We start from the raw sequence: 16,413 nt of genomic DNA, 5'->3' as shown, positions 1-16,413 counted from the left end.
CAAAAACTTAACACACACACACACACACACACACACACACACACAACCCAATATAGTTAATATTCTCTTCTAGTGGTCATAGGATGTGAATAAATGCGCAAAGGATCTGAAACTGGTTGTTCACAGAACAAGAAATACAATTGGTGAGCAAATATATTTTTTCAATGCTCAATATCCAACCAGCAGTGTATGAGGGTACCCTTTTTCCGCATCCTCACCAGCATTTGTTGTTGTTTGTCTTCATCATGGCTGCCATTCTTACTGAAGTGAGATAGTATCTTAGGGTAGTTTTAATTTGCCTTTCTATGATTGCTAGAGATGGTGAGCATTTTTTTTATATATTTGTTAATTGATTGTATATCCTCTTATGAGAAGTGTCTGTTCAGGTCCTTGGCCCATTTGTTGATTGGTTTATGTGTGTGTGTGTGTGTGTGTGTGTGTGTGTGTGTGTGTGCGTGTGTGTGTTTGTGTGTGTTTAGCTTTTTGAGTTCTTTGTATACCCTAGAGATTAGAGCTGTATCTGATGTGTAAGGGGTAAAAATTTGTTCCCAGGATGTAGGCTCCCTATTCACCTCACATATTATTTCTCTTGCTGAGAAAAAACTTTTTAGTTTGAATTCATCCCAAATTAATTAATTAATTCTTGGGTTTAACTCTTGTGCTATAGGCATCTTATTAAGGAAGTTGGGGCCTAGCTCCACATGAGGAAGATTAGGGCCTACTTTTTCTTCCATTAGATGCAGAGTCTCTTGTTTAATTCCTAGACCCTTGATGCATTTTGAGTTAACTTTTGTGCATGGTGAGAGATAGGGATTCAATTTCATTTTGTTGCATATGGATTTCCAGTTTTCCCAACACCATTTGTTGAGGATGCTATATTTTCTCCAGTGCATGCTTTTAGTACCTTTGTCTAATATAATGTAGTTGTACTTTTGTGGGTTAGTCTCTGTGTCTTCTATCCTGTACCATTGGTCCACCAGCCTGTTTTGGTGCCAGTACCATGCTGTTTTTGTTACTATTGCTCTGTAGTATAGCTTAAGATCTGATATAGTGATACCATCTGTTTCATTCTTCCTGCTTAGAATTTCTTTTGCTATTCTGGGTCTCTTATATTTCCAGATGAATTTCATAATTGCTTTTTCTGTTTCTTTGAGGAATGTCATTGGGATTTTGATCAGAATTGCACTGCTGGTGAGATTGTAAATTTTTGCAGCCAATTTGGAAAGCAGTATGGAGATTCCTTGGAAAACTGGGAATGTAGCCACTATTTGACCCAGCTATTCCTCTTCTAGGACTATACCCAAAAGACCTAAAAACAGCATACTACAGGGACTCAGCAACATCAATGATATAGTAGCACAATTCACAATAACTAGACTGTAGAGCCAACCTAGATGCCCTTCAATGGATGAATGGATAAAAACGTGGCATATATACATGATGGAATATTACTCAGCACTAAAAAATAATAAGATCATGGCATTTGCAGGGAAAAGGATGGCATTAGAGCAGATTATGCTAAGTGAATTTAGCCAGTCCCCCCAAAACAAATGCCAAATGTCTTCTCTGATATAAGGGAGGTGACTCAAAATAGGGAAGAGAGAAAAAGCATGGGAAGAAGATTACCTATACACAGGGAAGAGGGGTGGGAGGAAAGGGAGGGAGAAAGGGAATTGCACGGATGGTGGAAGGAGAGCCTCATTGTTATACAAACCACATGTATGAAGATGTGAGATAAAAAGGAATAGTGCTACCTTAGATTAAGAAGAGAGAAGTGATGGAAGGGGAGAGGAGAGGTTGGAAAGATAGGAAGGATAGTAGAATGGAATAGACATTGTTATTATTGGTGTATATATGTGAATGCATGATCAATGTGAATCTACAACCTGTATACTCAGAAAAATGAGATATTGTATCTCATGTGGTTCAAATGTATGATATGTCAAGGTCATTGTACTGTCATGTGTAACTAACTGAAACAAATAAAAATAAAAAACCGAATTGTAGTGCAAAATAGTACATGTAAAATGGCATAAATTGATATAAACATACTTTATATTCAGAGGTAAAATTGTGCTTTAAATTTGTAATAAGGATTGTAGTGCATTCCACTGTTATCGTGCACTTAAAAAATTATACAATCAATAAAAAGTAGAAAAAAACACAAAAATGCTAAATTTCTCTAGAAATTAGAAAATTCAAATTAACATTACAATGATATTCCATTCTTGGTCCAGTCAAAATAGGAATTATCAAGAATACAAGTAACAATAAATGCTGGAGAGAATGTGAGAAAAAGTTACACTCATACTTTGCTAGTGAGACTGCAAATTGGTGCAAGTACTCTGGAAAACAGTATGGAGATTCCTCTGAGAATGTGGAATGGAAAAACCATTCAACCAGGTATCACCCCAGTTGAATCTTGATTTTATTTGTTGCAATTTATAAGTCTTGTTGAGGAAATCAGTTCCTAAGTTGACATGATGGAGAGTTGGGCATATATATATATATATATATATATATATATATATATATATATATCTCCAAGGGACTTTAAATCAATTAAATCAATATACTACAGTGACACAGCCACATCAATGTCTACAGCAGCCCAATTCACAATAGTTAAGCTAAGGAAACAACCTAGGTGAGCTTCAACAGATGAAAGGTTAGAGAAAATGGGGTACATATACACAATGGAGTAGTTCTTATCCATAAAGAAGAATGAAATTTATGGCACTTGCTGGTAAATGGATGGAACTTGAGACTATTATACTTAGTGAAATAAGCCAATACCAAAAAAACCAAAGGCCAAAAGTTCTCTCTGATCCTAAAAAGAATTAGATGTAGCCCATGTATGTAAAAAATACACTCTACCGTCATACATATTTAAAAAATAAAATAAAACCTGGTGCTGAAAAAAAAATTAAAAATAAGAACAGCGATAAAAAGCTTTAACCTAACGCACACGTTTAGTAATGGAAAGAGATGGCTAAAATTCAATGGTCTGGACACACTAAATCAAGACTAGAAATAAATGAAGAAACTCTTACAGAATTATGCGAGTTTGAGATCTTCATTTTTGCAGGTTCTCAGCCTAAGTATCTCCCATATATTTGCAGACACCATATTATTGACAAGTATGGAGGAACCACCACAGAAAATGCATTCCAGATACTCTACTGCCTATATCACTATTTCACTAACATGACTCCACTCTCACAACACTGACAAAGAAAATTGTTACTTAACAGTGCAAGCTATCACCATTCAGGAGTCACAGATAAGACATAGGAAACTACAATAGAGACACCATTTGGAAAATAATTCAATATCACACATTTAATCAATAGCGTAAGACACATCATCCAGGGAAACTGTTTCCTAAGCAGACACTCAAATAAATGTGGAAAAGATATATATCCTTGAAGATGTACAAATTTCAATATATAAATATAAGAAAGATGAAAAGCAAAATAGCATGACTGTTTTATAGTTAATTACCCTAGAAACTATTTCCAAAGATAATGCAATATAAAATATGCCTGAATAAAATTCAAAAAAATGTTAAAATAGTGAATTATTTCAAAGATGAAGCAAAGAAAAACTGAGTAGATTAAGGAAAACAATGCAGGGCATGAAAAAACAATTCAATACAGATTCTGAAAAAGAATCAATTAGAAATATTGAAAATAAAGAGCTCAATACCTCAAATAAATATATCCAGTTGAAGTTAGACCCATAGACTAGATCAAGTGAAAGAAAAAAATACCAGAGCTTGAAGTTGATGATGAAATATCACATTCAGACAATATCAACAACAATCAAAATAACTGTAAACAAATTACAAAACCACTAGACACAATTCATAGACTACTTTTATGAATCACTGGTACACATAATGGAGAAGAGGTACAGGCTACAGGCAATGAAAGCTTTCTATAATAATGGCCAAAGCAAATATAAACATATCAGAAAAATATTAGATTTCTGAGTAGAAATTTTAAGGCCCAGGAAATGGTATATTTCAAACCCCAAATAAAAATGTTAAAAAAGAAACAAAGACAATAATTGTAAAATGGATGGAAAGGGTGGTCATCATGTTAAGGTGAAAAAATCAGAAACAAAACCCCAATTATCACATTCTCTCCCTAACATGTGGAATCTGGGAAGAAAATAAGAATGACTAGAAAATGATGGAGGGAACATTAAGGAAGAGGGAAGGTAACCGGGGATGAAAAAGAGAGTAGAGGGAAAAAGAGGAGAGTGGTCCGGATTCAAGTATTGTATATGTGTGTATAGAAATATCACTGTGAAATTCACTAATGTAGGCACTCAATAGGAGCTGATATTAACAGTTGACAAGAACACCTGGTTTTATAACAAGTCCAATCTGCTATCATGTGACCATATACAAAACAGAATGTATAATTTAAAAATATTCTTACTTCTGCAAAGACATAAAATTTCAGGGCCAAAATTTATGTAAAATTTCTTCAGACAATATCATTTAGATGATAAATTTCTTATAGTTAATTATTAAGATATCCTGGATTCTATATGAGCAAGAAAGATATAAAAAATATGAATGGAATTTGAACATTTATTTTTTTCCACTCTTCTTTTGTGATCAAACATTCTTACTCTTATTTACACAGAGCATGAACACCAAGAGTAACTCATTTTTTTAAGTCTTACCTGGATTGAAATTTACTGATGTTCTAGATTGTGCTTTCATGTATTGAAGTATTAAGTTCCTGTTTCTATATTCAAAAAAAGCAATAAAATTGGTATTTTAACACTCATATGAAAACACTGACCAAATATAATTCAATACTTTATAATGTTTTAGATCTAGTATCAGAACTTTTTCATATGCTCTCCTAATCTGTATGCCCTATAAACATTTTGTTAACTTGAAAATTATTTGTAAAATGTTTGTTTTTTTCTGTTTTGTGAGATGGTATTTCATGATCTTATATACCTGGGCTCAAGCAATTGTCCTGCCTCAGGCTCTTAAGTAGCTGGGGTAATTGCATGTGTCACTGCACTGATAGCTTGAAGTGAAAGAAGAAAAAAGGTGAAATGATCATTAATTGAGAACAGGAGAGGTAAATATATTAACTAGTGTAGCTTAAACTCAGAAAATGCCCTGTCTCTGTAAAAAATAGTTTTCTGTTCTTGCACAACTTCTTTCTCTTAGGCTTAAGGCCTTTTAAAAAATAAGGGTTGTATCACTTTACTTCACCAGGTTGTTATGGAGATTTACTAAGATAATATTGAAACATGTTAAGCAAAATAGTAAAATAATGGCATACTTAACTACTTACAATCTCAGCTAGAATTAATGTGCATTTTTCATAGGTTCTAATATTCAAAAGTTAAAATTATTTTAAAAAGTGCTTGAGTCCTAATTTTCATGATCAATTGGGCTCTTCTTTGTGCTTTATAACTCAAAGCAAATCAACAATTAATTTATAAGTATTTATAAATGTCTCCTTAAATTAGAGAATATAATCATCCCCTTCTGTGAGACTAATCAATAATAACAAAGGTAAGAAATTAACAAATGCCAAAAACTTGGACTACTACTATTTCTTCTCTACCTAGTTGAACAGAATCAGCAGATAAGTGTAGCTACATTTCCATGTTGATCTCCAACTGACTTGGAACACAAAATTTTCTTTAACACAATGGATACTGAGGAGTCATGATGGGGCTTAGCTCTCTTAGATTCAATGAATCTGCTTAATCTATTCCTTTTGAGGCAGACCTTAATAAATGATGAAAACTTTCGGCAGCGATTCTAACAGCTTGGAAATTTCCATTACTTGGGAAAACTACTAGAAGTGCCAATCTAAATCGGCACTCACCATGGAAAACAGTGATGTGGAACCCCCTGCAGTCAAAGAAAATCTATTTCAAGGGATGGAAGGATTTGGCGCACAGATCTGTTAGCCAAGATGACAGAAAACTCTGATCTCTTCCAGAGATTACTTGAAGCTTTACTTGAAGCTTTCTAATAGATTTGAATGATTTTAATTTTATGACAGAAAAGACAAAGTCCTAAAAGGATAATGCACCAGAAAGGGCAAGGCTAATATGGGGATTCCACGTAAGGTTCCTAAAAGGGGGACAGGGTCAGAGTGCTTAGTATTTGTTGGCCAAAGCTAGAGGCCAAGATGTCAAAGCAGAGTGCTTCTGCTTGGAAACAACTGTTGAATAAAAAAGCATGAGTGCATGAGAACTAAAAAGAGTGTTGAGTCTAAGTGTGGGTTATTATGAAGACTCAGGGATTGGATAAGTCAGGATATTTTGAAATAAAAGCTCTTCACTACCAGACTGCAGGGCCAGGTCTGGCAGAAACACCACAGCAACAGAACTGACAGAGACAAAGGAACAATTTAAAAATCTATTTATTCCCCTCCATCTGACTACAGAATTATCTTCCTTACACTTCAAGGATATCATTAGGTCCTTGATAAATTAAAGGGGGATGGTAGAATAGCTAACTTCAGCTAAACAGGGAATTTCAAGACTCAAATAGCAAACTATAAAATCATAGGTGTGATACTATCTTTCCCTATGAGGCGGGGTTATGCTTGAAATGAATTGGATAATGCTGGAAACCCTAAGGATAAAGGTTTACAAAGTCCTAAGATATTAGCTAGTGGTATATCTCAGTGGTAGGAAAATTTCCCAGCATGCATGAGAAGAAAGAGAAAGGAGAGGGGAAGAGAGAGGAGAGAACAAACCTTGAAGGTGACTCATGCACACATCACTACTTATTTTTTTTAAATAACTAATCCATTTTAATTATGTATATATGACTGTAGAGTGCAATTTGATTCATTGGACACAACTGCAACAACTTTCATTTCTGATTTTACAGGATGTACCATTGCATCATATATGCAGTCATACCTGTACCAAGGTAATAATGTCTATCTCACTCCACCATCTTTCTTGCCTCCATTACCCCTCCATCCTTCTCTTTGCTTAATCAAAGTATCATCACTGCTTCTTGGCTAGACTTTGAAGGGTTTCTGACTAAAGAACTGTCCTAACTCACTACAGTTCCATACATAGTAATGCTATGAAATCTCACCTCATATATAAGATGCAACAGCTGTAACTATTGTGGATATACATCTAATGTTGATTAGTATTGTAATGTAAATACTTACGCAGTATTTCCACTAGTAATGGCATAAGACAAGGCAATCTCTCCACAATTATCTGAAGCAGACACATTAACACCACTTTGAAGAAGCAGCTCAGCTATGTGTGTTGATTTATGTTGCACAGCCAACATGAGGGCTGTTCTAAAATAAGAGAGATAACTTCAAATTTAGGTATTTTAATAAGTTTGTTTAAAAAGCCATTGTAATATATTTTACCAATTTGACATCTAGCTTTACATACACTAACAGACAAATACATCTTGGAAGATCAAATCTTTATCTTTGTAAATCATTTTTAAGTCTAAAAGGAAAACAAACACATAAAAAAAATCACGTGTCCCAAAAGGGGAGAGTTACAATCTTAAAATCCTTCAATGAACATTAATTATGATGAGGTCATTCATCTGGAGTTAGCAAAGATTTCAATGAATTAAGCTCCATTTCTTTCTTAGAGTGATGTAATATATTGTAACTCACAGTCATCCAAAGGTCAAGGAGTAAAAAAGGTATTTGCAGGTATAACATAATAACAGTAGCACTGGTGATAATAATAATAATTGTTGCTTCAGTCATTCACTCTGAGAAGCATTTGCCAGGCATTGAAATCAATGCTACATGCATAATCTTGCAACCAGATTTCAAGCATACGTTACACTCTTTTTCATTATAAATGTTCAGGATTTGTTAAGACTAATTAGACGTCACTTAGGAAAAATCTGAAATCAATATTCTACAAATTAAGTAATTTAAAGAAAATAGTCATATAAAGGAAAAATAATTCTCAATGTCTATCTATACTCAACACAGCATTTCCAAAAGAAAACTATACCAGGAGAAGATGAGATATTGCAGAAAATTTAAAAAGTTCAATACTGAATAAAAGCACAAACTAAAGTCTATATTTTACAAAACTAACATGAAAACTCTAGCTAACACAAGATTATGTGATCAACAAAATCAAATAGTAATCATCAGCCAATAATTATAAGGGCATGTGAATCATACTACATACTCTTATTTGTGTTGCTCAGTTTGAATAATTGCTTTTCTCTTTAATTTTAGTTTATGTTCATAAATTTCACTCTATTCCAATGATTATTTCATTCCCATTAATTTAATATTTTTAACTTGAATGATTTTACTACAATATTAACCTTTTACCAAAAAATATAAAGTACTATACCTTCCCTTATCATCAACTTCATGTATGTTTGCTTTGTTCTTAATAAAAAATTCTACCATCATCTTTCTGTTTTTCTTTATGGCGAGTAAAAGTGGTGTTTGGCCACTCTGAAAAACAACAAATATAGTTTATTCAAAAAATTACTACTTTTCAACTGAAGTTAACCTTAGAAAACACTATATGAACATAAGCATATAATAATAATGTAAATTAAGAGTAGCCACTCTCTTCTCTTCCCATTCTGCTTCCATACGTGCTGCTCTTTCATTTTGAGATGCCTCTCTTCTGCCTAGAGTGGCCACATAAACTCCAGCATTTCTAAAACTGCTTCATACATTTAATGTTTCCATGGATCTTTGCCGCTGTCAAGCATTCATCCTGGCATCTTGGAGTTATGTAACATGAACCCTCCTCAACCAAGAGCATCTTTAGGACATAAAATGTATTTTATATTCCAATAGACCCATTCCCTAATACATATTAGTAAAGAATATAAGTATTATATTTCACTAACAAGCCAAATTCTCAACTCACTAGTAGGGTGTATAAATCATATTCTGAAGATCATCTACTTTTCCAGTAATACCAAGCCTCATAGAAAAGATTCCTTGTTTTACTGTTAAGAGAAAATTTACACAACTGTGAATTGTATGTCCAGTAGTACAGAAATAGCTTTTCCATTGCTTAACACCTACTTGACACTGATTTTTTATTGGAGATATTCACATGTGAACAATTGAAGTTTCAGGAATATATTTCTGAGAGCTTTCCAGCAACATGGAAGTTTTCTCCATGTTATACAAGTCCACTTGATTCTTTTTTATTTATGAAATTAGAATCCCAGATTCCAATGTAAGAAATTTCTGCTTAAAATTGATAGAGTCTGAGTAAACTATGTTGCTTTTTCATAATTGTTCCTATGTCTTCTCTTATTATAAGTTGAAAGATATTTATCTTACATGTCAGAAAGTTCAATACAAAAATATATTATTTTATGCAATTGGAGAAAAATTTTCCAACTAATCCACTGAGAGGGATTAACAAAGAGAAATAACCAACTCAAAAAAAATTAGCACAGAGCTGGGATTATGGCTCAGTGGTAGAGCACTCACCTAGCACATGTGAGGCCCTGGGTTTGATCCTCAGCAGCACATAAAATAAATAAAATCAATGTATTGTGTCCAATAAGAATTAAAATATAAATATTTTTAAAAACTCCAAACAAACAAAAAAACCACCCAGTCAATAACTGAGCAAAAGAACTAAAAAGAAATTTCTCAAAAGAAACACAAATGTCCCAACTATATATAAAAAAGTCTTCTACATCTCTAGCAATTATGTTAATGCAAATAAAAACTACACTAAAACTTTATCTTACTCCAGCCACAATGGTAATTATCAAGAACACAAACAGTAATATATACTGGTAAGAATGTGGGGCTGGGGATGTGGCTCAAGCGGTAGCATGCTCGCCAGGCATGCGTGTGGCCCGGGTTCGATCCTCAGGACCACAGACAAAGGTGTTGTGTCCGTTGAAAACGAAAAAATTAATAATAATAAATATTCATTCATTCATTCTCTCTCTCTCTCTCTCTCTCTCTCTCTCTCTCATTCTCTCTCTCTCTCTCTCTCTCTCTCTCTCTCTCTCTCTCTCTCTCTCTCCCTGGTTAAAAAAAAAACAATGTGGGGGTAAGGGACACGTTTACACTGTTGGTGGGACTACATACTAATAAAACCACCCTGGAAAACAGTTTGGAGATTTCCCAAAATCTAAGAAGGGAACCACAACATGAAACAGCTATCCTATGTCTCAGTATTTTCCCAAAATTAGTAAAACAAAATTTTACGTGTAACTGTATATAAATACAGTCACATGTGTGTTTACAGTAGCACAATTCACAACAGGTAAATTATAAAATTAACCCAAATACCTGTGAATGGATGAAAGGATTAAGAAATTCTGGTGCACATACATACAATGGAGTATTACTCAGCCATAAAAATACATTATGTCATTTGTTGGTAAATGAGTTGGTATCCAAGAATATCATGCTAAGTGAAATAAGTCAAATAAGAAACTCAAAGGTAAAATGTTTCATATGTGGAAGATGGAGTTAATTAAAGAAAAAGAAATGAAGAACAGAATATCAAAAGATGTAAAGAAGATCGTTAGTGTAGAAAAAGAAGATTGAGAGGCACAGAGATAATGAAAAAGGGAAGGCAATGAAGAAGGAAATCTTTAAAATTCGTGTTATATGCATATATAAATATACCACAGGTAATTGCACCCTTATGTATAAGTAAAAAGAATCAACCAAATATAAATAAATAGACAGGTGAAAGGAGGTCCAGGAGAATAGGAGGGGGAGAATGGAGGAGGAGGGGTAGACAGATGGAAAAGAGGGAATCAATGACTCAACTGGAATTCCATGCAAGTAAGATTTTGGGGGAATTAATTCAACTACTATGTAAAACTATAACTCATTGAAAATGTATTCTCACTTGTAACGACAATCCTGGTAACATAATGCTTGGTTATTTTCCAAAATTCTTTTTATTCTCATCCACTTTAATTGCTACTTAAAGTTACTTATAATTTTAGGCAAAATTTAATTCAGAAATTTTGTGTATCATCAAGATTTATACTGATCTACACAGAGTACTTGTAGCATCATGAAAGGCACTAAACATTTGCATTTTTAAGGAACAAAGCGGAAGACTGATACATAGTACAGCTGGCAAGGTCCATGAGTTATCTACTTCTAGTAATAATTTATATATTCTAGCAATGAGTGACCTAATCAGCCTTTCAAAAATTCCAGCGGAAACATTATTTTTATAGTATATATAGAGAAAACTATTTAACTTCCAAATTCTAAATTCAAACAATTAATCCCATATGAAAGAGATTCATAATATATTATGTAGTCCATATTCTTGTATATCAGTAGAAAACACCATGAAATCTTTATCACACTATATTAAAAAAGAGGAGTTGTAACCTCATTTATAGAGGCAAAGTAGGTGATTGGAGTAAGTGCTGCAGTTGCCAGAAGCAAACTGAAGAACATGTGTGCCCAGCATGTGGGAGGCAAACCCTGCACACCACACCACACAGTACTATGGCTCAAGGGGACCGCATCATGTTCCTTCACAGAAGCTTGAAGTTCAGATTTCTGCATGAGTCTCTTGAATTCTAAGTGTGGATTCAACTGATGGAGGCAAACTAAATACACACATGAGCTACAAAAGGAGGAGGAAGAATACGAGGAGAACTTCCAACATTTGCTAGTATTTTAATAAAAAGAAAATTTGTTTATGATCAGTATTTTTTAACATGCATTACTGTTAATTTTAAGAAAAATTTAAAATATTTTGAAAATTATAGTGATTGATGTATATACCGTGTTTTTGGCTTCAATATCTGCGTTGAATAAAAGCAGTTTTGTTGCTATTAATGTGTTCCTATAAAAGATAACATAGTGGAGTGGAGTTTCACCCTTGTTGTTGTGAACATTTGGATTGGCACCATGTTCTAGAAGAATAATTGCACATTCCTCTTCCTCATATTGTAGGGCCTGTTGGTTTTAACCAAGAAATAGATTGTTAATTTTGGAAATCCAAGAAAAATATTTCACGTTTTACTCATTAGTTATAACTAAATGGCATTAACCAATTTTTCTTCTAAGCATTTCATCAAATTCATTTCCTGCAAAACCACTGGTATATCTACCTTCATCAATGGTGTGTTGCCATCACTGTCACACAAATTGACATTACATTTCCTCTTCACTAGAAGAGCCACCGCTGCTGGTCTGCCATAGGCACAGGCATAATGTAGAGGGGTTCTGTGCAAGTAAGAAGCTTTATTAGGAATTCATAAGGTACCTTTTAAAATATACAACTATTTATGCAGTTATAAACAATAAGTAGCTCATAATTCCTCTATTTTCTTATGAAGAAGGTACAATATTTAGTAGCTGTCATTACTTATTTTATTAATGAATGATTAGCCTTTGCCACTGACATTTTCTTCTTATTTCTTGTTTCTGATACTACTGGGGATTGTACCCTGGGTTACTCAACTAATGAGTCATATCCTAAGCACATTTTTATTATATAAACAATTTTGATGCAGGGTCTCACTAAATTGCCCACTGTGGTCTTAAACTTCCAATTCTCTTGCCTCAGCATCCTAAGACACTGGAATCATGGGTATGTGCGACTGTGACTGGTTCCATTGATTTTACTTATTTTTGTTTGCTTTGTTTTCATATTGCTGGGGATAGAACCCAGGCCTGAAGCATTCTAGGTAAGGAGGGGCTCTACCACAGAACCACATCCCCAGAGCAGAGCAGCCCACTTGCCTAGAAAGAAGATGGACTTGATATTTAGCTCATCTTCAGTATGAATTCTACTTTAGACTCTGTGATGTACTAGTTATCCCACAGTCTTACTCTCCCTCAAATTCCTAAAAAAGTAAGGATTAAAATGAGTATCTCCCTGAATACTACCAGGATGCTTAATGGAGAATCTATGTAAATCATCTGAAGGTTTTGTAACACCAGCAACAGCTCCATAGTTGGTAGCTATTGTAATCAATATTATTGCTTTTTATCAACTAAGAGTATTTCAACTAATAAGTTAGTAGTATTGTAGTGATTTTTAAAAATATATTTTTAAAACTATGTATTTCAATGAGTCTAAGATGATTTTTTTCTTATCATTTTAACAACATTGACAATGGAATCCCACTAATAATTCGGGCTGCATTACAACTATAATTGGCAGCATTTAGTTTTTTCTTCATAAACAAGATAAAGAACCATCATAATTCATGGTGCCTTACCTTAAGTGAAATGTGAGACAAACAATAGATTTATGGCAGTTCTCATGACATGGATGGCATTTAAATTCAGTTTAAATATGTATGATAGGTAAAGTAGGCTGAATAATAACAGTAAAAGGCCAAACCGAAAGCAAACTTAATGCCAAAGGAAAAAGAACCCAAATGAATTAGTATGGTTAAATTAATTCAGTATTTATATATATGGGATTTATATATGAATCAGGTATTTTCAATGTTCAGTATTTAATACTGAATTAATTTTTCACAAGGGATGTTTACAATTTCTTACCTCCATGAATGCATGATTGAAAAGGAGGAAGAACTGTTTCATTTGAAATTGAGTCCTATCACGTCAGTTTTAATTAACTGGTCACACCTAGAAAGTTTTTATGTAAGAGTTCTCTGAGATAGTAGAATATGTCAAATACAAAATAAGTAGCTGTGCAGTTCTTGCGCATTAAAAACGTATTCATTTTATGAGTACAAATGAATAGAATTAAAGAATAATTCTTTAATGCTATACTTTATAAAAGTTCCACTTAAAAATACTAAAGTTGAGAAGTTTAGTATTTTTATGTGAAACTTTTATAAAGTAAAGCAATATTTTTCAGGAGTAATAATCTTTTATACTTGCTCTCTTCTATTCTCACCAAAACAAAATTATTAACCTATAATTGCATATGTAAAATAAAATATACATATATAAGAAATGTATGTATAGTAATATCTACAATAGATGAAATGCACTATAGGACATCTATATAGAAATGTACTAGAAAAAAACATAAATGCTTTCTTCATGTTGGCAAAGGCATTCTAAGAAATAATGAATTTGAAAGAAGACTTCTTTTTTTCCTACCTCTCTTTTTGAAATTTATTATGTTGATGACGATGACAATGTTATTGTTGTTGTTTTGCTGGGGATTACACCCTTACCCTTTGCTTTGACATGCAAGAAGTGCTCTAACATTGAGCTACATTTCCAACTTGGAATTCTAATTTAATCAGATAAAATACTCTAATTTTACAGATGCTCAAGTGAAAGTGACATATGAACATAGGAAAAAAATATTCATGTCCTTGGCAATAGAAGGAATTTAAGTCTAACAAATGAAATAAATTTCGCAGCTACAATATTTTGAAGATGAAGAGTAGTGGTATTGGGCTGTTGATTATGGCTTGAGCTGTTTATTGCTCCTCAAATAGATGATTTAATGACAACTGCTGTACCACATTTATAACTGTGCATGCCACTACCTACCAATTCCATTTTACTCTCCCTTCCGGATATTTGAGTATTCTTTTTATCCTGTTCCAGTCACTAATCTTTTGGCCATTGGCAAACAAGTAATTTGTGAAAGTTAATAATGTATTTTGATACACAGAATGGCAAGTCTTTGTTCATTGCAAACATTTTCTTAGTGTCATCATGACCCTAAATGACTGCGTGTGGAACTAAAAAATGTACAGATATTTTTATTTGTTTTATTGTGAAATTGATAACCACAGAGAGAGCTCACATTTGGGGTCAGTGAGTATTCTAATGCACAAACCACAAGCAGGGCCTACCTTTGATACTCTTAGTCGCTTCAGAACAGAGTAGGGCAAGCTACAGTAGGGCAGCAGCAGGCAGCACTGTACAGACTAGGCACCCTTTGTGTGCTACTCCCTTGGCCCTGGTGACTGAGAGCTTGCACTGCCTGGATGCTCTCAACCAATGCTCTACTCTTCATGCTTGTACAGATACACAGTAATGGATAACTACAGGAAAGGGTACTGGAACAGTGGAATCAGCAATTTTGGAATTTTGTGCGAGAAGCTTTTGGCAGATGCTTTTTTACTTTAGTCTAAAGTGATAACAAAATTGAAAAAGCATGCTGTGTTTGGTGTTTTGGATAGTGTGAAAGCTGCCAGTGAACTCTAGTGTCCTCTGTGGAAAGGTAGTTAAAGGTAGTTAACTTCACTAACTGAAGTTAATGAAGTATTTCCAGAAAATTCAGGGATTGTCAACACTGTTGTTATGAAAATGGTTGGATGATTAAGATGACACCAAGTTATCCTAAGAATTTCATAAATTAGTGAGTGAAGGATGTGAGAAATAAGTAAAATCTTATTTTTAGAGGTGGAAGACACACCCCTAAATATACTAGTGTGAAGGAATTTTAAAAATATAAAAAAGAAGAAAGAACATGGAGCCATCTTCCCAATTCAGAGTTCTTGTGAGGCTCTTGGGACACAAGAGGTAATAGATTACATCTGAAAAATTTTCAATGCTTTTTAAAATGTGTACATTAAATCTGTTTTGTGTATTTATTTTTTTTAAAAAAAATCAGTGACCTTATAGGGAAATTTTAAGTGTCTGGGAAACCAGTTAAAAATTTGGTTTTGTTTAGCTGCCCATTAGAAGTCCTGGTTACTGAACTTCCAAGGTGTGCAGTTCCTGAATATTGAGGACTCCACAGAATATTAAAGTCAAACATTCTGGTGAAAGGAGAACTGGTATCCTTTCTGCTCTGCTCCCATTGGCACAGCCTGGATGGTGCAGGCTTCAATTCCATCAGCCCATTGGTCCCTTACCCCTCAGTCCCTGGCCTCCCAGACCCTATTACCTATCTTTATGATCGGTGCCATCAACATTACATCCACGTCCCAGATAACGCTTAATTCTTCCCAGTTCACAATTTCTGGCAGCCTGGTGGATCTTCCCAAGAGGGGTATATCCGAAAAACTTGATTCCCAGGCTTATATAAACAAACTTTCTCCAGGCTCTAGCCATCCTAAAGACAATTAGGTAACAACCTCTGTCGAGTGGCCTACCAAAGCAGGTCTGCCACTACCTATATGCCAACCAACTGACAAAATAGTCGTTGCTAGGTGACACTGATAAACACAAATGCACATTCCACAATCTGCATGGCCCTAGGTGATTGGCTCCTGGAAGGTCCGCCCCCTTTATGTGATCAGCGCCTGGCTATTCTGTACAGACCCCACCAAGAACCAGGTGGGACTGCTCTGAGACCCTTCAAGGCCCATACAGTGAGAGAGATGCCCCACCAGAATCAGGTGGGCCTCAATGGCGGGCAGGTGAGAACCCCCCACACCCAGACCTGGGTGGGCAGGACTCATCCTCTCTGCCATTGCGCAGCTGCCTATGTCCACAGCAGGAAACAAATACTGCACTCTTCCTATTACTTTAT

General features: G+C 34.4%; 1 protein-coding gene across 1 annotated transcript in view; it reads right to left on the bottom strand.

Moving 5' to 3' along the window:
* LOC144371429 (ankyrin repeat domain-containing protein 26-like) overlaps positions 1–15,992 on the bottom strand; it is a 56,483-nt gene extending 40,491 nt beyond the window's left edge. The window contains exons 1-2 of the mRNA XM_078033749.1: positions 15,826–15,992; positions 7,188–7,325 (exon numbers count right to left, since the gene is read on the bottom strand). Coding sequence (XP_077889875.1) covers positions 7,188–7,325; positions 15,826–15,992 — 305 coding nt within the window. The remainder of the gene's footprint in view (positions 1–7,187; positions 7,326–15,825) is intronic.
* Positions 15,993–16,413: the final 421 nt, after the last annotated feature.

Source organism: Ictidomys tridecemlineatus, chromosome 16 (genome assembly GCF_052094955.1).
Source record: "Ictidomys tridecemlineatus isolate mIctTri1 chromosome 16, mIctTri1.hap1, whole genome shotgun sequence".
In the NCBI taxonomy this organism is placed as follows: domain Eukaryota; kingdom Metazoa; phylum Chordata; class Mammalia; order Rodentia; family Sciuridae; genus Ictidomys; species Ictidomys tridecemlineatus.
Note: the sequence above shows the minus strand (reverse complement) of the source record. Positions and strands in the feature narration are given on the sequence as shown.